The sequence below is a fragment of the Lucilia cuprina genome, chromosome 6, assembly GCF_022045245.1.
Source record: "Lucilia cuprina isolate Lc7/37 chromosome 6, ASM2204524v1, whole genome shotgun sequence".
Taxonomy (NCBI): domain Eukaryota; kingdom Metazoa; phylum Arthropoda; class Insecta; order Diptera; family Calliphoridae; genus Lucilia; species Lucilia cuprina.
This window is the reverse complement of record NC_060954.1, coordinates 1,712,599-1,736,255: the sequence shown is the minus strand read 5'-3', so window position 1 is coordinate 1,736,255 and position 23,657 is coordinate 1,712,599. Positions and strand designations below refer to the sequence as shown.

At 30.0% G+C, this 23,657-nt stretch overlaps 5 protein-coding genes across 8 annotated transcripts; all 5 read right to left on the bottom strand.

Annotated features, from left to right (window-relative positions):
- Positions 1 to 574: 574 nt before the first annotated feature.
- On the bottom strand, positions 575 to 4,670 carry LOC111679010 (KH domain-containing, RNA-binding, signal transduction-associated protein 3). The gene is made up of 5 exons (XM_023440490.2): positions 4,438 to 4,670; positions 3,650 to 4,133; positions 3,502 to 3,579; positions 3,208 to 3,308; positions 575 to 814 (listed from the first exon to the last, which is right to left on the bottom strand). Exons 1-5 carry the CDS (start codon positions 4,586 to 4,588, stop codon positions 666 to 668), a joined length of 963 nt encoding a protein of 320 aa, XP_023296258.2. The 5' UTR covers positions 4,589 to 4,670; the 3' UTR covers positions 575 to 665.
- Positions 4,671 to 6,006: 1,336 nt separating this feature from the next.
- LOC111679027 lies at positions 6,007 to 9,575 on the bottom strand. Of its 2 annotated transcripts, none has more exons than XM_046955845.1 (6): positions 9,384 to 9,575; positions 9,184 to 9,312; positions 8,060 to 9,125; positions 7,932 to 7,994; positions 7,756 to 7,869; positions 6,007 to 7,694 (listed from the first exon to the last, which is right to left on the bottom strand). In XM_046955845.1, exons 1-6 carry the CDS (start codon positions 9,464 to 9,466, stop codon positions 6,177 to 6,179), a joined length of 2,973 nt encoding a protein of 990 aa, XP_046811801.1. In that variant the 5' UTR covers positions 9,467 to 9,575; the 3' UTR covers positions 6,007 to 6,176. The 2 variants fall into 2 exon arrangements, with proteins under 2 accessions (XP_046811801.1, XP_046811799.1); XM_046955843.1 differs by having other exon boundaries at positions 9,184 to 9,315; positions 9,384 to 9,574.
- Positions 9,576 to 10,584: 1,009 nt separating this feature from the next.
- LOC111679025 lies at positions 10,585 to 13,819 on the bottom strand. 2 transcript variants are annotated; one of them, XM_046955849.1, is made up of 7 exons: positions 13,513 to 13,819; positions 12,971 to 13,400; positions 12,677 to 12,908; positions 12,434 to 12,625; positions 12,308 to 12,367; positions 12,119 to 12,238; positions 10,585 to 12,050 (listed from the first exon to the last, which is right to left on the bottom strand). In XM_046955849.1, exons 1-7 carry the CDS (start codon positions 13,664 to 13,666, stop codon positions 10,761 to 10,763), a joined length of 2,478 nt encoding a protein of 825 aa, XP_046811805.1. In that variant the 5' UTR covers positions 13,667 to 13,819; the 3' UTR covers positions 10,585 to 10,760. The 2 variants fall into 2 exon arrangements, with proteins under 2 accessions (XP_046811805.1, XP_023296277.2); XM_023440509.2 differs by having other exon boundaries at positions 12,434 to 12,908.
- A 172-nt stretch (positions 13,820 to 13,991) lies between these two features.
- On the bottom strand, positions 13,992 to 17,704 carry LOC111679013. Of its 2 annotated transcripts, none has more exons than XM_046955846.1 (6): positions 17,404 to 17,704; positions 17,221 to 17,352; positions 17,020 to 17,073; positions 15,879 to 16,962; positions 15,688 to 15,819; positions 13,992 to 15,626 (listed from the first exon to the last, which is right to left on the bottom strand). In XM_046955846.1, the coding sequence occupies exons 1-6, from the start codon at positions 17,481 to 17,483 to the stop codon at positions 14,133 to 14,135; spliced, it is 2,976 nt and encodes a 991-aa protein (XP_046811802.1). In that variant the 5' UTR covers positions 17,484 to 17,704; the 3' UTR covers positions 13,992 to 14,132. The 2 variants fall into 2 exon arrangements, with proteins under 2 accessions (XP_046811802.1, XP_046811803.1); XM_046955847.1 differs by having other exon boundaries at positions 17,191 to 17,352; positions 17,404 to 17,421.
- Positions 17,705 to 18,455: 751 nt separating this feature from the next.
- LOC111679023 (protein suppressor of hairy wing-like) lies at positions 18,456 to 23,508 on the bottom strand. Its single transcript, XM_046955848.1, has 7 exons — positions 23,152 to 23,508; positions 23,007 to 23,090; positions 22,798 to 22,929; positions 21,877 to 21,930; positions 21,128 to 21,800; positions 20,144 to 20,284; positions 18,456 to 20,069 (listed from the first exon to the last, which is right to left on the bottom strand). Exons 1-7 carry the CDS (start codon positions 23,388 to 23,390, stop codon positions 18,543 to 18,545), a joined length of 2,850 nt encoding a protein of 949 aa, XP_046811804.1. The 5' UTR covers positions 23,391 to 23,508; the 3' UTR covers positions 18,456 to 18,542.
- Between the last annotated feature and the right edge of the window lie 149 nt (positions 23,509 to 23,657).

Sequence of the window (23,657 nt, the reverse complement as noted above, 5' to 3'; positions counted from 1 at the left end):
ATTAATACATTTTTCTGTTTAAAATTTATTTTTACCATCACATAATAAACGCTTCTCTATGGTAAGCTTTATATATGTTCAGGTTTCTTGATACATTATTATGTTTACTTATTTTTTATAATAATTTTAAATAAATGTTAGTTTGTCTGATAAATATGTATGGTAATTATAGTAAATAATAATTGATACATTTGTTTGTAATTTATTTCTACCATTTCAGGTTTCTATATAAATTATGTTTAGATTATTTTTTTATGGTTTTAAAAGATTTTGTTTTCTTAGGTTTTTGTAAATATTTGAGTCTTATTTTGCAAAGCGCCAAAGCATTTCAATTATTAGAAATTTGTAGTTTTTTTTTATTTTTTTGTTTTTTCAACAAAATAAGACTTTTATTATAATTAATAGAAATATTTTTTTGTTTATAAAGTTGTTTATAATTTTTATTATTCATTTTTACCATTTATTAATAAAATGGTAAAACTTAGTTTTATATTATATTTTTCTTAAATTTTGTATTCTTTACATTTAGTATAATTTTTTATTTTTTAATATTTCATATTAATATTATTAATTTATTATGTATATAAATTTTATTTTATACTTTTATGTATTATTATTTTTATTTATTTTCATTAATTATGATTAATTATTTTTATATTTAACATTTATTTATGTTTTTTTAATATACCATACATAGGTGATGATTTTATATTTGGATTATACGGTTTAGATGAAGAGCTGACTTCACGTATACGTTTGCTTTCTGTATAGACTGGTACAGTAGTACGTTTGTATCCTTTCGAAGATGAGGGAACTATAAAAATTTTATTTGTTTATTTATAGATATGAATTTGAATATTTATACGTTATTATATTTAGCTATGTTATGTAAATCAAGATTCAAATGTTTTTTTTACACAATTCTCTAGTTTAGACTTTGTTCCGTTCACAGTTTTGTCTGTAGTTCAGTATATAGCGTATTCTATAGTTTAGCCTTTAACCTACTCTGTAGCCTAGCCAATTGTTCAGTCCATAGTCAAGTCTATAGTCTAGTATATATTCTATATTATCAAGTCTATTGTCTAGATATTCGGGTGGCTAGTTGCTCGCAGGACTATGTCCTGGCTGGTCAGTTGGTTGAGGTTCCTTTAGGATCCGAGTAGTAGGTGTGGATAAAACCCAAATCGCGGGTGCTCGGTTAAAAGACTGATACGCGTAGAATATGATTTTTATGATACATTTCTTTACAGAGCATGATTTTGAATGAATAAAATGTTGAATTTGAGCTAATAATGAAAAGGTTGGATATACAAGGTGGAGTTTTTGACGTTTTCTGAAGTTTACTGACGTCTACTTGCATTTTATAGAGAGAATAGAGTAACTGATGGATTTGAAAGATAGAGTGACGGAGTGGAAGGATGGACGTGGTGCAAGGTCACTGCCTTCTATTTGATTTTCCTACATAGTTGAGTGTATGCTTATGACTACTGAAATAAAGTCTTGTCAATTAATATGATCCTTGTTTCGGACTACCAATTATGTCCCTTCTAGGTGCTGTTGCCGAAATATTAGAGCCATAGTAGTGTAGTTGGGCGACATTATGTCGGGGTTAGATTGAGCTTGCTCATGACAACTGTCTTTTCCCAACGTGACTACTATGGCAAGAGATTAGATAGCTTGAGTACTTGAGCAAAGTGCTTATACATGGACCGGAATATAAATGTATAAAAATTGCTACCTGCGTATAAAAAACACAAAGGGGCAGTGGTGAGTTGTTTAGTTTTTACTCACCCAGTAGATGAAAAAGATCACCGTGAAATAAGGCCGTCAAGGCAGGTGTTAAGCACTCCGTATTCGTGTCTAGATATTCTAGTCTAGACTATAGATCTAAATAATCTAAATAATCTAGTTTATAGTCTAAATAATCTATTTAATTGTCTATTCGATAATCTAGCCTATTATATAGTCTAACCTATAATCTAGACTGTTGTATATGGTCTAGCCTATAGTCTATTCCATAGCCAAATCTATAAACAGGTCTATAGTCTAGTCTACAGTATTGTCTTGTCTATATTTTAGTCTGTATATCTACAGTTTGCTCTAACGTTTTGGCTAGTGGTTTAGTGGAAAATTAATTTAGTACAGTTGTTTTCTTGTAAAAAAATTTGAATCGTATTATTTTATTATTTTTCATAAAGTGTAATAGTTTTTTATATACATAGATGTATTTTTATTTGTATTATACAAAATTATTAACATTCATTTCCCGAAGAAATCGTATTATTATGTATTTTGTATGTTAAGATCAATAGTTTTCTTTGAAATGTTCTCTTCCGCAATTGGACTTATGGAAACATTATGAATTAATACTTTTTAAAACGCTTAATACTTTAAAACGATAACCAATTGAAACACTTGATATCGCTGTTTTTCATCTTAGTTCTTTAATAAAAGTTTCCTTGATCTAAACGTAACTAATGCTATGTAGACACGGTTGTTAGATCTTACAACGTTGGCAGTAAAATGTGCAGAAAATGTATAATAACAGTGTCAACTTACAAATACTGTCTTGCAATATTGTCAGTAATGTTGCAAAAGAAAACTTATAAGTTCAGACGATTGTTAGACATTTTATGAACATTTTACTGACAACGTTGTCAGATCTGATAACCGTGTATTACAGCTTGAAGTACTTTAATTGGTTTCAATATGTTTTTTAGAAACTAATATGATGTGAGCCATTAAACTAAAATGGAAGCAATTTTTAGAAATTGTCATATTTGAAAACTTTAAAATTTTTTGAAATTATTTCATAAATAGAGACAAATAATAGTTTTTTTTTCCAAGTTACGAATCTAATGTTCAAAAGTCTAGATCCGTTTTTGCAACAAACAATATTAATACATTTTTCTGGGAAATTATGTTTTTATTTTTATATTATTATTTCGTTTTATTTTTTAACAAACGCAAGGATTTATTTTCAACAGTTTAAGTGGTGTTCACTAGTTTAAGTTATGAATGAAAGTTGTTTTAATGAAATGAAGAATAAAAAAAAGTTAATGAAAATTTCCTTTGAAAAAAAAAAAAAAAATGTTCTAACAACTCGCAACTGATTTGAATGTTTTCTTTTTTGTGAATTTGCATTTTGTATAAACAAATTGCTCTCGATTAAGTATTTATAAAAGTTATTGTAAAATAAAAACTTACCTTTAACATACTCATAACCATTTGAACTTGAGGGTCTTTTGGGCGGCGGTGGTGCATGAGAAATATGTTCATACTCATATTCATCTTCCAATTCCTCACGTCTAAATTGTCATACGTTAAAAAAAGAAATAAAATATTTAAAAATTTCTTACAATAAAGACTTTAAGGTCATATAGACCAATTAAAACCATCAACCAGCAAGTAGGCATTAGACTTTTTTTAAAAACTTGTGTTAATGTTGGTTTTCTTTTTTTTAATACCAAAAAAACCTATGTTTTCTTTCTATATACTCACTCTGCATATGAAGTATGCTTTAATAAACCCAAATATCTTGGTGTTCCCTTAGACCCGCCTGCCTTGTCAAATACCGTTCTAAAAGTACACATTTCCAAGGGATTTAATACAAATATAAAGTGCAAAATCTTAACACTAAGCTACTCACTTATAAACTTCTGGATTACCATAGCCAGCCTTAGCTAATTCTGGATCAATTTCCATTATTTCTCGCAACTGTTCGTGAGAAACTTCATCGTTTTTATCCGGTATAAGATATTTACGTATTTCGGCCAAGGCATATGCCACACGTGCATAACATTCGGCCGGCGTTGCTACAGTACTGATTTCCAAGAAAAGATCTTTATGTAAATGACTAAAGCGTGGATCGTTTGATTTTCTCAGTTCTTCTTCCTTGACCTTGTCACGCATCGAATTTCGTCCTTTGATTGTTATCTTACATTGTGTTTCGTCCTGCAAACGTGTTAGAGAGTTACCTTTGGGTCCCAATATTTTTCCAGTAAAGTTAAATTTCGGATATTGCTTAACGGGTACGAAAACTTTTTGGGTAAGTTTCATGGGTTTTTGTTTGAGTACATCGGCAAAAAATTCTCGGCCGGGTATGCGACCAGTCGAATAGACGCGATCGAATGCTATATTGAAATAAAATACAATTTAAACAAAATCTAAATAGAATGTATAAATAAGAATTTAGAGAATATATAAATGGCTCTAGGGTCCACCAATATCTAATCTTGATCTAGTTCATACAACTTTTTTCTGCCTATCATATGCATATCTGAGTGCATATCACTATTCCTGAAAATTTCTGGAACGTGTTTCCCAGAAATTATAAATAAAACTTTTGTTATCAAATTGTAAATGTGTTGTCTGCATTTGTTAACTATTTGTCATGGTAGCCATTTTGAAAGTGTATGTACAGTTTTTTTCCCCTACCTTCATCAATTAAAAGGGCACATAATGGAAAATCCTCCGATAAACGATCACGTTCTTTTTGCAAATCATTTAAGAAATTTTTAGCCACATCATTAATTTTTGGTTGATAACCAGCAGGACCTACTTCATCGCGATTGCTTTCATTCGACATATTTAATAATTTCTTTTTTCTTATTTATCTTCAGTACAAAAAAATCAAACCGCTTTACACATACAATTTTCTTGAAATGATTTTCCTGATGGGCTGTGTTGCCAATATTTTTCTACCTTTTCCCGTGAAATCATGTCACAAAAACCGCTAGAAAATTTTAGATTTAGGTTTTTGAAAAGCCGCTAGAAAATTTCAGATTTAGCTTTTTGAAAAGCCGCTAAAAAAGGTCAAATTAATTTAAAAAAATATTTAATCAATAATAATCTCGATTATAGACTTTGCTACCAGTCCGGAATATAGACTCTATACTGGAGTTCAGATTAGACGTTAGAATATTTTATTATGATTAATATTCAATATTAAAAGTAAATTGACATGGAAATAAACGCTACAAAAATATAAAAATTTCCTGCTAACCGTTAATTGACAAAAAACATTAAGCTGACAACACTTCTCCAGGGTGTTGTAAAAGTAACGATTACTTGGGAAGTCAACACTTTGTATTTGTAGAGTTGAATTGAGTTAAAGATGGGAGCTTGTTTACATGTAGGATTAGGGTTCTATAAATCGACTTACGAATAATCGAACAATCGACTTTTGTCGAAAAAAAGTCGATAACTCGACTAAGTTGAAAAACATCTATAAGTTGAAAAATGTCAGAAAGTCAAAAAAAAAAAAAATTTGAAAATTGAAAAAAGTCGGAAGGTCGATAAGTCGAATAGTTGGAGAAAGTCAAAAACTCGGAAAAAAGTCGATTATTTATAAAATTTAAAGTCGAAATGTCTAAAAGTCGACTTTTAATTAAATGAAAAAAGTCGAAAAATCGACTATTTGTGTTTAGTTAAAAGTAGGGTTCTATAAATCGACTTTCGAATAATCAAACAATCGACTTTTTGTCGAAAAGTCGAAGTCGACTATTTTGTTCCAAAAATGTCGATAACTCGACTATTGTCTGTGAAAAAAGCCGACTTTGTGAATAAAAGTCGAAAAAAGCAGAAAAGTCTGAAAGTCGATAAGTCGAAAAAGTGGAATAAAGTCGAAAAAATTCGGGAAAAGTCGAAAAATCGAAAATTGTAGAAACAAGTCAAAAATTTTAAAAAAGTAGAGAAAAAGTCAAAAACTCTAAAATAGTCGGAAAAACTCGAAAAAAGTCAAAAAATAGTCGGAAAAAAGTAGAAAATAGTCAAAAAGTCGAAAAAATCGAAATGTCGAAAAAAGTCTAAAAGTCGACTTTTATTTAAATGAAAAAAGTCGAAAAGTTGAAAAATCGACTTTCATAAAACGCAAAAAGTCGAAAAGTCGACTTTTCGTTTCAACTGTAGAACCCTAGTTAAAAGCCGACTTTTTGCATTTTAGGAATAGTCGATTTTTCATTTAATTAAAAGTCGACTTTTTGCACTTTATACATATATCGTAAATTTCTTTGTTAAAAACCGTTTTTATTCTATAAACTTACTATTCCATAGCTATAAGTATTCCATAGAAAATCTTATTTTTTTAAACTTTGAAAACTTTATTTTTTAATAACTAAATAAAGTTAGTTTTATACACAAAATATTTAAATGGAACCAGCCACTGGTATTATATTTTACTGCTTCAGGAGATCGGTAAAAAACTCAGTCATTGAATGATCATCATCAATTTTAATATCCTGCTTATCGATACTTTCCACAGCTTTCATTATTTCATCCTGTATCTTATTACTGTTTATTCTATCCGGCTCAAAGTAAATCTTATCGTTTTTATATTGTATATAGTTTTTTGTGTTAGCTTGCTCTTTAGTTAATTGTGCCATCAATTCTGCTTGTGTCATTTTCTGTAACTCTTCTTCATTCATTGCCAACACAGTATTCAAATCTTCATTCTGATCGACTAATTTAAAAATCTGATATCTGTGTAGGTTATGCTTATATTGATAATGTCGCTTAAGATTAGGAATATATTTGAATTCAAAATTACAAATTTGACACGGAGTTTTTTGAACATCCGTGTGAAATTCTTTATTGTGATCTTTGAGCAGTTTAAGACGATCGAATGAAGTTTTACACATTTTACACACATATTGACGTGGTAAATTTGAAATGCGTTTGTTTCCTTGACGAGTATTTGTAGGATGTAAATATTTTTTGTAATGATAACATTTCGAACGAAATGTACTTTCAATGGTACCTTCCGTGGCAACATGCACAAGCCGCAAATGACGAGATAAACTACACTTTCTTAGTCTTAAGTTGCAAATGTTGCAGGTTATTTTTTCGCCAGTATGTGTATCCATATGTTTTCTGAGACTTGCTTTACGTATAAAGCCCTTTCCGCACATTTCACATATATAGTCTAGTGTTTGACTATGTCTCCTTAAATGTTCCTTTAGGGATGATTTTAAACTGAAAGTCTTGGAACAGAGATTACAATTGAAACGCCTAGTGTGAATTAGTTCATGACGATTTAAATATTCGCTTTTTGAAAATGTCTTGCTACAAAATTTGCAGACATGGAATAAAGGTTTTTGGTTATTTAACAACGGTCTTTCTAATCGCCGCACTAGAGTTCGTTCGTGTGAACTTATATGTTTATTGTATAAGTTACGGCGATAAAACCTCTTATGGCATTGTTCACATTTAAAGACTTCCTCATAGTGTGTCAGGTGTTTGTGTAGCTCGTATTCATCACGTTCTCTAAAACGTTCGCGACATTGTTGACATTTATAAGGCCATTTTAAAGATTTGTGTTTCTCTAGTAAATGTTTTCTCAGTTCTCTATCTGTTTCGTAACATACAGCACAATAGTCACAACGAGCGCGCGGGATTTTATCAATAGAATCTGGTAAAAAGAGCGCACATTTATTGAAATATTCCTCGAAATGATCTATACTTTCTTTGGGTAGCATTAAACGATAAAATCTTAATATTCGATTAATACTACGTCTCATTTTCAAAGGAGTTATATGTAGTGACCATTTGATGTTAATTGCCGTACATATTTCTTCAATGGCTTTGTTGTACATTTTATTGAATGGTTGATTATGAAATTCCCATAAAACTGGATGATCTTTTATATACTCCAGCAGTGAAACAATTATATCTTCGGGTGTAAACTCAAAAACAAGCTGAAAGTAAAGTAAATTTTTTTTTAAATTTGGAAAGTATTTATATTTCAATTTATATTACCTCTGTGGGCTTTTGTTTGGCACTTTCTAAAGTAGAGTTTCTATTGTCAGGTTCTGTTGCCATGCTTTCCGTTCTCTTGAGACAACGACTTAAAGGAGTTTGATTTAACATTTGCTGCAAGTATTTTCATTTAAATTTTTTAACAGTTTTTTATTTTTATAAAGAAATCTTCTTACCCCTTCATTAGCTTTGTTAGTGTTAATTAGATTGTCTAAAATAATTTCACCTGACCCGAGTTCCTAAAAAAAATATACAAGTGTTGTAAGTAACAACATTATTAGAGTAAAAAAACTTGGGACATTACCTTAGGAGGTCTTGTTTTCATGGTTTTATAAACCTTTTCAAAAACAGTTATCTCTTTCAAAGTCCGCTTAGCAACTCTTTTTTGTAATTTGGTATTTTTTAACAATATTGGCGGTAAAAAGTTGCCTAAAAACGAAGGTTTTCTTGAAGGAACATTTTGTTGGCCATAGTTTAAAGTATAAATTGGACGCGTATGTTTGTTTGATGTAGGCAATATAGTAGCAGATTTATTTGTCTTACTGCTTTCTGGGGACTTTTTAGGTTTTGATGTTTCGCAATTCATAAAATTCTTCAAAAAACTACTTGTTTCTGCGTTACTGGAACCAGTATTTTTTATTATTACAATATTATCCTCTTCTGCTTGCAGAAAATTGGGATTCAAAACGGTTTCATTCAAAAGATTTATAAGCTTATCAGCTAAACTTATATTGAATGGTTTATTCTCAATTGGCTGTGCAGGTTTAGGAAATAAAGGTGGCGGTGTATTTAATTTCTTAGAAACTCTTGCAGTTTTCTGTGGTTTATTCAATAAGGGTGGCATTAAAATGGTTTCTTTAAAAACCGCTGCGGATGGTGTAGGTTCTTCTAAAATAGGATTAGTAGACATATTTAAGGTTATTACAGGTTTAACTTTCTCTTCTAAAGGTGATTCTATAGAGGTATAATCATGATCCTGTAAAAGATATTTAGACATGTTGAAAGCTTCTTCTAGTGCGAAATGTTTGTCTTTCATATGTTTGACAAATTTGGACCAATTCTGTAAGAGAAATGTTTCTGTACAATAGAAACAATTTAAACGATACTCCTCTGTGATAACTGAAATCTGTACTGAACCACAGAGTCGTGTATTCGTTTGTGTGGACATGGAGCATGAAATAGATTTAATCACAGGAACTTGCATTGTTGGCTGAACTATTGTAGATTCACTAAAAAGATTTTGCGGATATACTCCCGTTTCATGACGATAAATTACAAACTCTGGATCTTTGGGAGTGACCACTATAACATTTTTTCTCCAATTTTCCATGTTTCTTTGAAAGGTTAATGTGTCTGCATTACATATTATGCTGTAAAGAGTAACAGGTAACTTTGGAAGTAAAAAATATAAATAAATTTTCTACTTACGGTATATCAGGAATCGCATTATCTTTTAAACCTTTCTCTGTGGTTTGTAAAAACGAAAAATGTTGCTCACAAGCAAAAATATAAGCAGTATTTGGCTCCTGTATATTAAAAAAGTCCAGCCATAATTTTCTTCTAAAAGAAATTGTAGTTCATAGTTAAAATTATTGCTGAAAGACGAACAATATTAATGAAGCACTTACCTTTTACATTCCGTTGTACTGCTAGGAAAAGTGTAAAGATTATTGGATAAAGAACAGCCTAAAACACATTTCTTTTGTTCCATTGTGTATTTTGCGATGATGTTTTTTTTTTGTCAAATTAATAAAGTTTTTCACGAAAAGGCATTTGCAAAAATAACTTCATAGTAAATTTGTTGTTTTTGTTTTTAGAGTTTCTAATAAGTGAAAAATTTCCCCTGGATATATGGAATTTTTTTTCATTTAGAAGAAATTCACAGGGCAAAATGTTTAAAATTTACACTGCTATTGTCATACAAAATACGATTTTTGACAAAATCACTATATAAACTGCTTTTTGTGTTTTATTCATTAAAATTTATACTGAAATTCTAAAATATTTCGGCATTATTTTTTTTTTGTTTATTTTAATGCATAATTCAATAAACAATACGGCAACGCCTACAGTTTTGTTTTGATTTCAGAAGAAGAACTATAAATGATGTTACTTTAGCGGTTTTTCTAATGCAAACTAATGATTTATGAAATTTAAACGGACTTTATCAAAAATATAAACAAATATGAATGTATAGTCGGGCGTAGCCGTCCATATGATATCCTACTCCAGTCAGTATGTATGTTAAAAATGCGGATTATTTAAAAAAATAAAGTATTTGGTTTGTTTTTTTAACTTTATTTTGGAATATTTTTACTTTTTTGGCAAAAAAAGAGATTTTTTAAGAGGGCTCAAAGGGGAGTAAGGCAAAATATGGCCCTATCCTTAAAAATGTTGGTAGGGGGAGTTATGTCTTCTTCAATATTATTTATGTAGAATTTAAAAGTGTTATTAGTGTTTGTAAGTAAATTTTGACCTTTAAGTCATTTTCTGAAGTTTCTGAATTTTCTGAAGGGGAGTTTCTATGGGGGATAGGGTCAAATAAAGCCCGATCATTGCAAAAATCGGTAGTGTCATTTAAAATTCTATAAAATAAATTTATAGAAATATTACTACATGTTTTTCACTTTCTCTGGTTCATTGGAAACTCAGTATCGATATCCGACTATATCTAAAATTTTAATGACTAATGACTTTCATTTAATTTAATAATGAAATGGGGGCAAGTGGTCAACTTTATTCGATTTGTTTCATGAAACCACTGTTCCATGATTTTGCAGTTTTTCATTAAAATTAAATAAAAAATATGTTTATATATTTTTAATAAAAATAAACACATTTTATTCAAGAAAAATCAAAGATTAATATTATAAAAGTGTATTTGTTCTTATGATTTTTTTAATTCCAATTTTAAACATTCTGAAATTAAATAAATAATTTTTTTGTTTGTAAAACTAAAGAAGGAATAGGAAAAACGGTTTGAATGAATGATAACTACTTAAGTTCTAAAGTTCTCCCATTTTTTCTATTGTCATTGAGAGTACGATATCATTATCTGTTTCCTCCTCGTGAAGGGTATCAATTGTATAATCGTCTATCTTATGCTTTTCACGATAATGTCTTCTCATATTATATCTATGGATTAAATGTGAATCACACAATTTACATGCTACTTTATTTATATTCGAATGACATTCCGCATTGTGCTCCTTAAGGAATTTGAGACGTTCAAAAAGTATATTACATAGTTTACAATTATATTGTCGGGCATTCTGTCCGATCGAACAATTTGGATCTTTTCCTGATTTATTTCTAGGCCTAAAGACCCGCTTACCATTGAGTTCATTGTGACGATGACCTTTTGCTCGAAATGTACTTTCAATGGTGCCCTCAACCGCCACATGTATAGTACGTAGATGACGACCAAGATTACGTTTTCTTAATTTTAAATTACAAATATTGCATGTGATTTGCACGTCATTATGCTTTTCCATATGTTCATTTAGATGTTTTTGTTGCGTAAATGCCTTTCCGCACACTTCACATATAAAGTCGAATTCATTCCGATGTATCTTCATGTGCATCGTAAGCGTAAATTCTTTGAAATAGGACTTTGGACACAGAGGACATTTGAATTTTTTTTCCTCATGATATAATTTGTGATTTCGCATCTCGCCGCCAGTTTTAAATTTTTTACCACAAAGGTCGCAGACATGATTTCTACGTTCCACGGGATGTTTTACATGTTTAAGTAAATGCCTTCTTAAATTACTACGACTTTTGAATTTTTCATGACAATAATCACAGTGAAATATTTCTTCATAATGTGGCAGACGTTTGTGAAATTCATATTCCAAACTATTGGCTAAACGTTCTCCACAGTATTTACATTTGTAATCGCAATTTAAATCCTTGTGTTCAGTTGACAAATGTTTTCTTAACTCAGAATCATATTTAAAACAGATAAAACAATGAGAACAGCGAGCATAAGGTATATCATTTACATTGGTGGGCAAAAAACCAGCACATATTTCAAAATAGTCGGAAAATTGTTCCATAGTTTCAAAGGGAAACAAAAATCGATAAAATCTTAATATACGATTAATGCTTCGACGCATTTTCAACGAATCTATTTGTAGTGACCATTGCTTATTAATTTGTTGGCATAAATCTTCAATGGCTTCATTGAAGTCTTCATTGAAGGGTTTATCATGAAATTCCCACAAAACTGTATAGCTTTTCATAGTCTCTAGTAGAGAGAGTATTATATCACGTGGTGTATATTCAAAAACCAGCTATTAATAGATAAGGGTTGATTATTATAAACTATTAATATAGAGTGATATATATTTTTTTAAATTACCTCTATGGGATTTTGTTGCAAATAATCTATAGTGAAAGGTTCACATGAATCATTCTCATCTGTTTGTGTAATTTCAGATCTTTTAAGACAGCGACTTAAAGCCGACTTATTGCAAATTTGCTAAAATGTTTTTTTTTTTGGTAAATTAGTTTGAATATTTTATAAAAAAAGTTTTATTTAATTACTTACACGTTTTATAATTTTATTAGTTTCTTTATCTTTTATATAGAAAATGCCAGCAAAACCATTCTAAAATGACAGTGATTTGTTTAAAATCTTTAAATAGATATTTTTAAAAAAAAATCCAAAAATTACCTTGGCTTTAAAACTTGTTTTAACCAACTTCGTTTTATGTGTAGATTTGGTTAGTTTCCTGTTTGTTATACGTTTCTTGTTTGTTTTATTTAATTTATTTATTTTACTTCGTGATCGATTATTTGCTGAAGATAATGTCGAATTTATATTTTCCACGCTAGTAGTACTAGCTGTTGGCAAGATGTTACTGATGTCTTGGGATATATTGGTATTTACACTAGCTGTTGGCAAGATGTTACTGATGGGCTCTTTGGAAACTATAAAACTATCAATATCTTGAGATATATTGGTATTTACATCTGCTGTACGTTGAAAATTAGGATTTAAAACAGTTTCGTCTAATAAACTTATAAGTTTATTTGCTAAGCTAAACATGGGTGTTTTCGTTTCTAATGCCTGGGGTTTATTTAAGTCTGGCTCTGGCATGGGCTCATTAAAAACTATTTGAAGGGGATCATGCTCCAAACGCTCACCACTTTAATGTAAGAAAGCTTAAATGAGAAAATACTTATTTTGTCATGAATTAATTTAACTTACGTTATTTGTTTTTCAATGTTTGTCTCTTCACATAATTCATCTTCAAATAGCTGCTCATTTGTATGGAGTATTAGGAAACGTATTTCAGCTAAGGCATAAGCCATACGTGTATAACACTCTATGGGAGTAGCTTCCGCACTTAGTTCTAAATAAAGATCTCGTTTTAAATGTTTATATCGCACATTTCCTGATTGCCTTAATTCTTCTTCCTTATCTTTATCCATCATGGAATTACGTCCTTTGATTTGAATTTTACATTGTGTCTTATCTTCAAGTTGTTTTAAGCACGTTTCTTCCAACATGAAATTTATTTTATTTAATTTCGTAGGAAGTAGTAGTTTCTGATGAAGTTTAATAAGATTCCTATTCAAAACATCAGCATATAATTCGCAACCAGGAGCTATACCAGTAGCATAGTAATGTTCTAATGCTGTAATTATTAAAAGGAAATTATATTAACATATTTGTTTTAAATTTTTATTTTTACATTATATGTAGGCTTGATGTATAATGGGTTTATTCTGGTATGTATGAATACCTACCTCCCTCAATCAATTGTTTGCAAATCGGAAAATCACTTGTTAAAAGATTCTGTTCCTTCTGCAAATCTTCCAAGAGAATTTGTCCAATTTTAATTTGCGTTCCTGCATTGTTCTCAACATGTTTAACGACTGCAGGAATATATTGTGATGTCATAATTTAATCCTTTTTTTAAATGAATTTATGGACAATCATTTATTTACAAAAAATTAAATCGGAAAATTATTTTTAGTACTGTATAAACGAAATAAATAATGACAAACAGCTGTCGAAATGAGAAATAAAGTTGCCATATGTATGGTGAATAAAAGTATAGAGAGAAAAACGCTCAAATAAGATAAGTAACTGTAAATAGCTTCTACTTCTTAAAGATATTGTGAGACAAAGACAAATTTGAACTGTGGAACAATACTCGCATCATCACCAATTGATTGTACTACTGTATTCCCAAGTAATGCGTTGTTAGCATTAAATGAGTATATTTATTAGGGAGAAATGTTCCTAGATTTTATTTTTAATAAATCTAATTTATTTTAACAAAATAATTTCATAAATACAGCAAATTACAACTAATAACAACCAAAAAGATTCATTCATAATCTCATATAAATCTCTAACACATTTAGGGTTGTTTCAAAAGATCATTAAAAAAATTCGTCATTGTATGATCATCATCGACATTAATTGCTTCATTCTTCGTTATTATTTCGCTTTGTATTGTGGTAGATATTTGCATTTTTTCCTTTTCAATAGTTATCTCTGCCGCTGAGGGATCTTTTTTAATTATTGTTGTTTGATAATTTGCCGTACTTGGACAGTTTAAAGTATATGCTAAAGTATCGGTTATTTTTTCAATCTCTTCCGTTTTGATAGCTAATACCGTGGCTACATCCTCATTACTTTCGATTAGTTTATAAATTTGATAAACATGTAGTTTATGTTTTTCACGATAATGAAGTTTTAAATTTTGTAAACGTCTAAATTCTGATGTACATATTTTACATGGCCACTTGTGAAGATCCGAGTGAAATTGTTTATTATGGTCCTTGAGGAATTTGAGACGATCAAAATGTATGTTGCACATTTTACACACATATTGACGTGGCATTATTTCTTTGGCTCTTTCAGGGTTTTTGGAATAACGTCTCGGTCTTAGTAGTCTCTTGTAAGTGTGATTTTTCGCTCTAAAGGTAGTTGCAATGGTACCCTCACAGGCCACATGCACTGTACGCAAATGGCGCAATAAATTACATTTTCTTATTTTTAACTTGCAAATATTACAAGTGACTTTGGTGCCCGTATGCCTTTCCAAGTGTTCATTGAGATAGGCCAGATGAAGAAAGGCCTTACCGCATACTTCACAAACAAAGTCCAATTGTTTGCGGTGCCTTTTTAAATGCACCTTTAGAGCAGTATTACTAAAAAATCTTTTTGAACATAGTTCACATGGGTATTTTCTCTCGCCGTGATAGATGCTATGAGATCTTAATTCATAATTGCTTTTAAATTCTTTGCTGCATATGTTACATTTAAAAGTACCAATTTCGGTTATTTGAATTTGTTCGTGTAGTTGTAAATGTTTTTGATATAAATGATGACGATTGAAACGTTTATTGCACAACTCACAGGAGAATATTTCCACATAATGAGGCAAACGTTTGTGCAGCTGGTATTCATCAGTCTGCCTAAAATATTCATGGCACTTACGACATTTATGAGGCCATTTTATGGCTTCATGCTGCTCCTGCAGATGTTGCCTTAACTCCAAATTGGTTTTGTAGCATAAATCACAAAGATAACAGCGAGCATTTGGGATTTCTTGAATGGTTGAAGGCAAAAAGTGTGCACATTTTTCAAAATAATGTTTAAATCTTTTTATGTTTTCGCAGGGTAACAAATAACGATAAAATCTCAAGACATGATTCACACTGCGTCTCATTTGTATAGCATCTAATTGAAGAGACCATTTGACATTGATTATTTGGCATAAATCTTCAATGGCTTTATTGTAGTCTTCATTGAGTGGTTTATCATGAAATTGCCATAAAACTGGATAGTTTTTCATGTTATCAAGTAGAGAATCTATTATGCAAGATGGTGTATATTCAAAAACAAGCTAAAAATGAAATTTTAGTAATTAAATATTTAGACATTTGTTTTGATTTACTTTAATTTACCTCTTGGGGTTTTTGCTGAATACTTTTTAGCGAAAATGTTTTATTCCCTATGTCTTTGTCTGTTGGTGTTTGTATTTCCTTGGTATTAACTCTTTTAAGACAACGACTTAAATTAGTTTTATTTGATTTTTGCTATAAAATAATTTTGATATAAAAACAATTGTTATTTTTTCATTTTTGTTATTTCCTACCCTTTTTGAAATGGTATTGTTGCTGTTATCCTTTAAATAAAATATACCCGAAGAAATCACCTTAATATTATCACCTTTTATTTTCTCATTAGAACATTGTGGTTCATCGACTGTAGCTGTTGTTGTATTGTTGTTCTTATTTGTTTTATCTCTAACTAAGGACTCCATGTGTTTTCCGTTAATTTTTCTTTTTAAAGTACGATTTTTGTTGGCAGCATAAGAAAATGAATTTCTTCTAGATAAAATGTGTTGTTGGACTCCATTAAGAGAATAAACAGGTCGTGTACTTTTAAAGGGAACTGCTAATTTTGTTTTTTTTACCATCTCTGCTTCTTTAACAGAACAACTTGGCATTGGTGTAAGATCTGAGCTTTTCGTTGCAATAAAATTATTTAAATTTTCTAAATTATTCGCTATTGTCAAGTTCTGCTTTTCGTTATTATGAAAATTAGGATTTAAAAGAGTTTCATCTAATAGTTTAATAAGTTTATCTGCCAAATTAATATTAAATGATTTATCTATAGGTTCAGGCGGATTAGCAAATAAAGGCTTTGCTATAATGGGTACTGGTTCTAAAGGTGGTGTCTCCGTTACTGATTCATCAGTCGATCTTATATAGGAGTTTTCTAGCCATGTATCTTGATTAAATGAAGATTGTTGGGGAGTAACTTCTACCGCTGAAACTTTACTATTAGCATGAGCTAATTGCATCTTTAATGTCTTAATGGGCGTGGCAAATATGGGCGTATAGTCATGTTCTTTTGAGAAATATTTAAAGTTTTTAAAAGCCTCCTCTTCGTCGTAATGATTCTCTTTCAAATGTTCAACAAATTTGCACCACTTTTCTAAAGGAAAATTTTCATTACAATAGTAACAATTAAGTCGGAAATCGTCTAGAAATTCTGAAATTTGCACCGAGCCACATAGACGTGTATTAGTTTGCGTTGACATTGAACAAGATATCGTTTTTATAAACGGTAATTTTAAGTTGGATTTATCCTTTAACTGTTGCGTAAAAATTCCAGTTTGTTTACGATAAATTATATATTCCGGATCTCGGGGTGTGACGACAGTGACATTTTGCCTAAAGATAAAATTGTTTTCTTTTAGTATTTGTTAGTAGCTACGAAATTATACAAACCTCCAGTTTTTGTTTTTTCTTCTGAATGGAGGATTTGGATTATTGTATATAATTCTGAAATATAAATAGCAAAAAACCTTGTCTTTAGAGAATAACGGCAGTTTTTTAATTTGATGATATTAAATTCTTCGAAAGTATACTCTAGAACTTGATGGTGCACAATTTCATTACCTTAATAAAAGCCACATAGATAACACTTACGGTACATCTGGAACAGCATCTCTTTTAATACTCTTTGGAGTGGCTTGGAAATGTGAAAAGTGACGTTCACAAGCAAAGACATTCTTAGTATTTGGTTCCTCCATATCAAAATAGTCCAACCATAATTTTCTTCTGTAAAAATTAATTCATTTAAAACAAAAAAATAAAGCATATGAATTTTACCTTTCTCCTTCTTTTTCTTTGCAAGGAAATCTATATAGAGAATTGCCTGGTGGACAACCAATTGCACAAATCTTTAACATTTTATCTAGATTTAATTACTGCTTAATTTTTTTCAGAATGTTTGTGTATTTTTTATAAATTTTTACATTTATTTATTTTTTGATGTCATTCACAATAAAGTGATAACATGAAACTATTTATATGCAGACATCCAAGGCGAATTTGTAATACGTCTTTGTGAGGAGTTTGATAATGTCAGTTGTGAGAGACTATTTTTTATATATACAGTTTGACAATTCTTATAAATCAAAAAAAAAAAAAATATGAATAATACATGTTTTTGTAGCCAACGATACAACATTTGTCAATATTGAATGCCTCGTAATAATAATACAGGCTTACCACATGATTTGAAATTGGCGATTTTGAAATAAGCGTTTTTAAATTGAAAATTTCTACTAATAACAATTAGGGTTCTATAAATCGACTTTCGAATAATCGAACAATCGACTTTTTGTCCAAAAAAAGTCGAAAAGTCGAAGTCGACTATTTTGTTCCAAAAAAGTCGATAACTCGACTATCGTCTGTGAAAAAAGTCGGAAAGTCGACTTTGTGAATAAAAGTCGAAAAAAAGCCGAAAAGTCTGAAAGTCGATAAGAGGAAAGAAGCCGATAAGTCGAAAAAAGTCGAAAAGTCGTAAAAAGTAGAAAAAAGTCGAAAAGTCGGAAAAAGTCGAAGAAAGAAACTCGAAAAAAGTAAAAAAAATAGTCGGAAAAGTAGAAAGAAGTCGAAAATAGTCAAAAAGTCGGAGAAAAGTCGACTATAAAATACTTATAGTATAAAAGTCAACTTTTATTTAAATGAAAAAAGTCGAAATGTTGAAAAATCGACTTTTCATAAAATGCAAAAAGTCGACTTTTAACTAAATGAAAAAAGTCGAAAAGTCGACTTTTCGTTTCAACTGTAGAACCCTAATAACAATTTATTTTGTGTAATTTCATTATTAACCATTTTTCAATAATTTATATAATGTAAAAGAAAAATGCAAATCATTTAACAAACATAACTTTTATTTTCATTAATTTAATGTTTACACTTAAACCCTTAGTTATTTCCTATGACCTTGATGACCTTTTTGGTTATTTTAAGAAATTTTTAAGAAACTCATTCATATAATGATCATCAACATCAACGATTTTAATTTCATGTGTCTCTGTATTTGTATCACCCGTTACTAACAATATTTGCTCTTGGTTTAAATCATTGTGCATAGATTCTTTCTCCTCAATATACATTTCTTTGGCAATCAAATCCTTGGAATCTTCTATTGTTTGAGTTGATTTTTTTATATTACCAGGAGTATTTAAGGAATAAGATAAAGTCTCCATTAAATTTTCCAATTCTTCCACTTTAATGGCTAACACTGTGTCCAAATCTTCATCTTGATCGACTAATTTAAATGCCTGATACACATGCAATTGATGTTTTTCACGATAATGACGTTTTATCGATATTTTTTGACGAAATTCGGAATTGCATATTTTACATGCCCATTTGGGGGCATCGCCGTGCGTTTCTTTATTGTGTTCCAGCAGAAATTTATAGCGTTCGAAACGTATATTACAGATTTTACAGAAGTAGCTTTTCTCTTTATTATATTTGTTACGTTTGTTATAACGTTTATTGGGCCACTGCAATAAACTTCTATAATGATGATTCTTCGCTCTGTAGGTAGTTTCAATGGTCCCCTCACAGGCCACATGAACTGTACGGAGATGACGCAAGAGACTAGATTTTCTTAATTTTAAATTGCAAATATTACATGTGACTTTGTCACCGGTATGTTTAGTCATGTGTACTTTGAGGTTGTTGTGGTGTAAGAATCCCTTGCCACAAATGTCACACATTAGTCTATAGTCTTTATTATGAGTCCTCAAATGATGTCTTAGTGTGGCGCTTGTATAATATGACTTAAAACACAAATTACATTTATGTTTTCTCTCTCCATGAAAGACCATATGATTCCGTAATAAGTTATGCATTTTAAATACTTTGCCGCAGACTTCGCATTTATGTTTTTCCGTTAGAGAATTTTCTTTAGTTTGGTGTGTGGTAATATGTTTATTATATTTATTGCGTTGGGTAAATTTCTTATTGCAGTTTTCACAACGAAATACTTCCACATAGTGTGGCAGACGTTTATGGAACTCATATTCATTGATATCCCTAAAACATTCCTTGCATTGTACACACTTGTAAGGCCATTGTAAATATTTGTATTCTTCCAACAAATGACTATTCAACTCGCTGATATTTTTAAAACATTTATAACAGTGAGAACAGCGGGCATAAGCAATATTGTGTACCGGTGATGGCAAAAAGGAATTTAATTTATCATAGTAGTTAGTAAATTGATTAATATTTTCCGCATTATCATAGGGATAGACGGAGCAGTAAAATCTTAGTATACGATTTATACTGCGTCTCATTCTTAGAGTATCTATATTCAGAGACCATTTTTCATTGATTCTACGACATAATTCTTCAATGGCCTCATAGTAATCTTCATTGAATTGCTGTTCATCAAATTCCCATAAAACGGAATAATTTTTCATATTTTCTAGCAGATAATTGATTATATCACTGGGTGTAAATTCGAAAGAAAGCTGTAAGGATTGTTATTTATTTATAATAAAATTTAAATATTTATAAATTTAAAATATTATCACATATAATTTACCTCAGTACTTTCTTGTTGAAACCTTTGGTTAGTAAAAGTTTCTTCAGAAATTTCTGTAAGAGATTCATTTCCATCTGGCTCGATAGTTTGTATTGTATTGGATCTTTTAAGACAGCGACTTAAAGCTGTTTTTGTTGATTGCTAAAAATTTAAAGAATAAATTATTATTTTTTTATTTATTTCGAAATTAATTCATTTTGAAATCTATGAGACTTTTGAAAATTTCAGTTCCATACATATTGTTCTGGTCAGTTCTAGTTAAATTCTAGTTCGGTTTTTGTTCAGTTCTAGTTTAGTTTAGTTACAATTAAGTTCTGGTTCATTCCTAGTACAGTTTTAGTAGGGTTCTATAGTTGAAATGAAAGGTCGACTTTTCGACTTTTTGCATTTTATGAAAAGTCCACTTTTCGATTCGACTTTTTGCATTTAGTTAAAAGTAGATTTTTCGACTTTTTCGTTTAATTAAAGTCGATTTTTCGACTTTTAATATTGTATAAATAGTCGACTTTTCGACTTTTTCCAACTTTTCGACTTTTTTCGACTTTTTCCGACTTTTCGACTATTTTTGACTTTTTTCGACTTTTTTATACTTTTTTCGACTTTTTTATACTTTTTTCGACTTTTTCCGAAGCCAGAAGCGTAAATTTATAATGTTGCCATTTAACATTATATTATTATTATTTATTATTAATAAAAAATTTTTATTTATATTTTTTCTATTTGTTGCAATTTTTTGAGTTTTTTCGACTTCTTTCTATTTTCGACTTTTCGACTTTTTTCGACTTTCCGACTTTTCGACGTTTTTCATATACGATAGTTGGAACAAAATAGTCGACTTCGACTTTTCGACAAAAAGTCGATTGCTCGATTATTCGAAAGTCGATTTATAGAACCCTAAGTTTTAGTTCTGTTCTTCTTTAAAATTAGTTTTTACTAAAATACACATACTACTATTTACATTAATAACATATTCCCATAACTTACTTTTTGCTTTCTTTTTCCCACTAAATTTGTACTGTTCCTTTGTTTAATATTCTTTTTCCTAGTTGTTTTGTTTTTTTCCAAAGAAGGCACATTCATTAAATCATTTAAAATTTCTACATTCTCCTCCTCTGATTCGCAACAAAAATTCGAAGTTAAAATATCACATTTCAAAGACTTATTAGGCGTTTCTAGTGTTTTCACTAAATAAGGCAGTAATGAACTAGTTTCAATAATCAGACTATCTTCGTTGTGAGTTTTTATTATATTATTATCAGCATCTACTAGGGAAGGCGCTGCTGATTGTAAGGCTGTATAATCATGATCCGGTGTTACATATTTGGTGATTTCGAAAGCTTTTTCATATTCAAAATGTTTCTTTTTTAAATGATTTATGAATTTTTTCCAATATGATAACGAAAATGTTTTATAACAGTAAAAACAATTAAAACGATATTCATCAGCAAATTCGGATGCTTGTACAGTGGCGCAAAGTCGTGTATGTGTTTGTGTGGCTGCCACTTTAGTTTTCGTTTTGATAAAGGGAATTTCTACAATAGGATTGTAGAATGATTCTTGTTCATTGTTATTAATGTTATAGATGTTTTGTGTTAAAACTCCTTGTTGATTTTTAAACGTTTTATCTTCTGGACTTTCAGGTAGAGTGAAATTTTTTCTAAAATTTATCCAAAATTTTGTTAATTTGTATGAAACGGATTCTTTCTAAGTTTAAAATAATAATTATTACATACCCTGATTTGTTGTTGTTATTTGTTAATGGCGATTTTAAAGTAGTAGTATGTCTTCTAATTTCAGAATAAATTAAAAATTGAATTAAAAACAAGTAGGAAAGTATAGTCGGGCATGGCCGACCATATTACTTTTTATAAAGAAACTTTTATGTTGAATATTATTCCAAAATATTTAAGGAATTTATTGATAAAAAAAACCAAAATTTCTAAATGAGGCTTTATATAGGTCAAATATGGGCCTATCCTCGGTAAATTTGGGAAAAGGATATATTTTTAAATAACAGTTAGTTTTGTTGAGTTTCATTGCGATACAAATGGTTACAAGTCAATTTTAGACGTTTAAGACATTTTTTGAAGGGTGTTTGTATGGGAGCTAGGGTCAAATAAGGGCCGATCCTTACGAAAATCTGCAGTGTCATTTATACTTATGTAAAACTTATTTGTACCAATTTTTAGAGAGATAGTAGAATATTTGATGTAATTATGGCATAAAAAGTTCAAATCGGGTGGTACGGTTGTATGGGGGCTAGGTGAAATAATAGACCGATTTCAACCATTTTCAATAGGCTTCGTTCCTGTGTCAAAAAACATGCTTGGTCCAAATTTCATCAAATTATATTGAAAACTGCGGCCTGTACCTTGCGCACAAGGTTTACATGAACAGCCAGCTAGCTAGCCTGACGGACATGTCTTAATCGACTCAAAAAATGATTCTGAATCGATCGGTATACTTTAAGGTGGGTATTGGACCAATATTTTTGTATGTTACAAACATACATCGGTATACTTTAAGGTGGGTATTGAACCAATAGTTTTGTATGTTACAAACATCAGCACAAACGTATAATACCCTCCCCACTATAGTGGTGTAGGGTATAAAAAACATACAAAAGATACATATCAAAATATTTTAGTACTTACTGGATGTCGGGAACTGCAGACAAAAGTATACCTTTCTCATTGGATTGTAAATTAGAAAAATGTCTTTTACAAGCAAACAAATCCTCAAGATTGGGTTCTTCCATTCCAAAAAAGTCTAGCCATAATTTTCTTCTAAAAATTACAAACACAAATTAGCAAAAAAATCAGTTTTCTGTTCAATTTCAATCCAGAGGATTAAAAAATCTAACCTTTCCTCATCATTTCTCCTTGTGGGAAATCTATAAAGGTCTTTATCGTTTGGGCAACCCAGGGCACAAGTGGTATATGTTAAACTGCAAAAGAAAGCATTATTAGTCTACAGAATGTATATTTAAAGAATTTCTTTAAACTAACGCTGTTCCAGTTAATTTTGTCTGAATAGCAGGCACAGCACTAGGCAGTAAATAAGGTTTTTTCGATCCCATTACTATGTCGGTTGACAAAAAGTGATTTTCACATATGCGGGCACTTGTTGATAACTCTAGACGACACGCCTCGTTCCATAATTTTCTTCTGCGTTCATCTTTTGGAATACCAAAGTAGGCGCAACATTTAAGTGGTTTCTTCTTTTTACACAGAGAACAGGTACGCATTTTTAAACTTGACTGGGAAAGTATAAAATTATTTAATTGTTTTTAATAAATTTTGTATAAATTGTTTTTGTTTTAATATAATAGCAACAGTAAATATTATCATCTTCTTCTTCTTTTTCAAATACGTATGTAAATTGAGCTGCCAGATTTCATTTTATTTTTAAATATGTTTTGGCGTTTTTTCGTATTTAATTTTGAATGTTTTGACATGCAATCAAAAAACAACACACAAATTGGAAAGTAGATAATTTGGTGAAATTTGAATAT

What these genes read in the sequence shown, in the direction of transcription:
- LOC111679010 (XM_023440490.2), bottom strand. Translation starts at nt 4,588, where the DNA reads ATGTCGAATGAAAGCAATCGCGATGAAGTAGGTCCTGCTGGTTATCAA. An exon ending in TGCCCTTTTAATTGATGAAG is followed by an intron (nt 4,134 to 4,437) that starts GTAGGGGAAAAA and finishes ATTTCAATATAG; the next exon opens with CATTCGATCGCGTCTATTCG. An exon ending in GGTAATCCAGAAGTTTATAA is followed by an intron (nt 3,580 to 3,649) that starts GTGAGTAGCTTA and finishes GTGTACTTTTAG; the next exon opens with AACGGTATTTGACAAGGCAG.
- LOC111679027 (XM_046955843.1), bottom strand. Translation starts at nt 9,466, where the DNA reads ATGGAACAAAAGAAATGTGTTTTAGGCTGTTCTTTATCCAATAATCTT. An exon ending in AATGCGATTCCTGATATACC is followed by an intron (nt 9,126 to 9,183) that starts GTAAGTAGAAAA and finishes TACTCTTTACAG; the next exon opens with CATAATATGTAATGCAGACA. An exon ending in CTAACAAAGCTAATGAAGGG is followed by an intron (nt 7,870 to 7,931) that starts GTAAGAAGATTT and finishes AAATACTTGCAG; the next exon opens with CAAATGTTAAATCAAACTCC.
- LOC111679025 (XM_023440509.2), bottom strand. Translation starts at nt 13,666, where the DNA reads ATGACATCACAATATATTCCTGCAGTCGTTAAACATGTTGAGAACAAT. An exon ending in CAAACAATTGATTGAGGGAG is followed by an intron (nt 13,401 to 13,512) that starts GTAGGTATTCAT and finishes TAATAATTACAG; the next exon opens with CATTAGAACATTACTATGCT. An exon ending in CTAATAAAATTATAAAACGT is followed by an intron (nt 12,239 to 12,307) that starts GTAAGTAATTAA and finishes AAAACATTTTAG; the next exon opens with CAAATTTGCAATAAGTCGGC.
- LOC111679013 (XM_046955846.1), bottom strand. Translation starts at nt 17,483, where the DNA reads ATGTTAAAGATTTGTGCAATTGGTTGTCCACCAGGCAATTCTCTATAT. An exon ending in AAAGAAAAAGAAGGAGAAAG is followed by an intron (nt 17,353 to 17,403) that starts GTAAAATTCATA and finishes TAATTTTTACAG; the next exon opens with AAGAAAATTATGGTTGGACT. An exon ending in AGAAAAAACAAAAACTGGAG is followed by an intron (nt 16,963 to 17,019) that starts GTTTGTATAATT and finishes TTTTATCTTTAG; the next exon opens with GCAAAATGTCACTGTCGTCA.
- LOC111679023 (XM_046955848.1), bottom strand. Translation starts at nt 23,390, where the DNA reads ATGCGTACCTGTTCTCTGTGTAAAAAGAAGAAACCACTTAAATGTTGC. An exon ending in ACAAAATTAACTGGAACAGC is followed by an intron (nt 23,091 to 23,151) that starts GTTAGTTTAAAG and finishes TTTCTTTTGCAG; the next exon opens with TTTAACATATACCACTTGTG. An exon ending in AGGAGAAATGATGAGGAAAG is followed by an intron (nt 22,930 to 23,006) that starts GTTAGATTTTTT and finishes TGTAATTTTTAG; the next exon opens with AAGAAAATTATGGCTAGACT.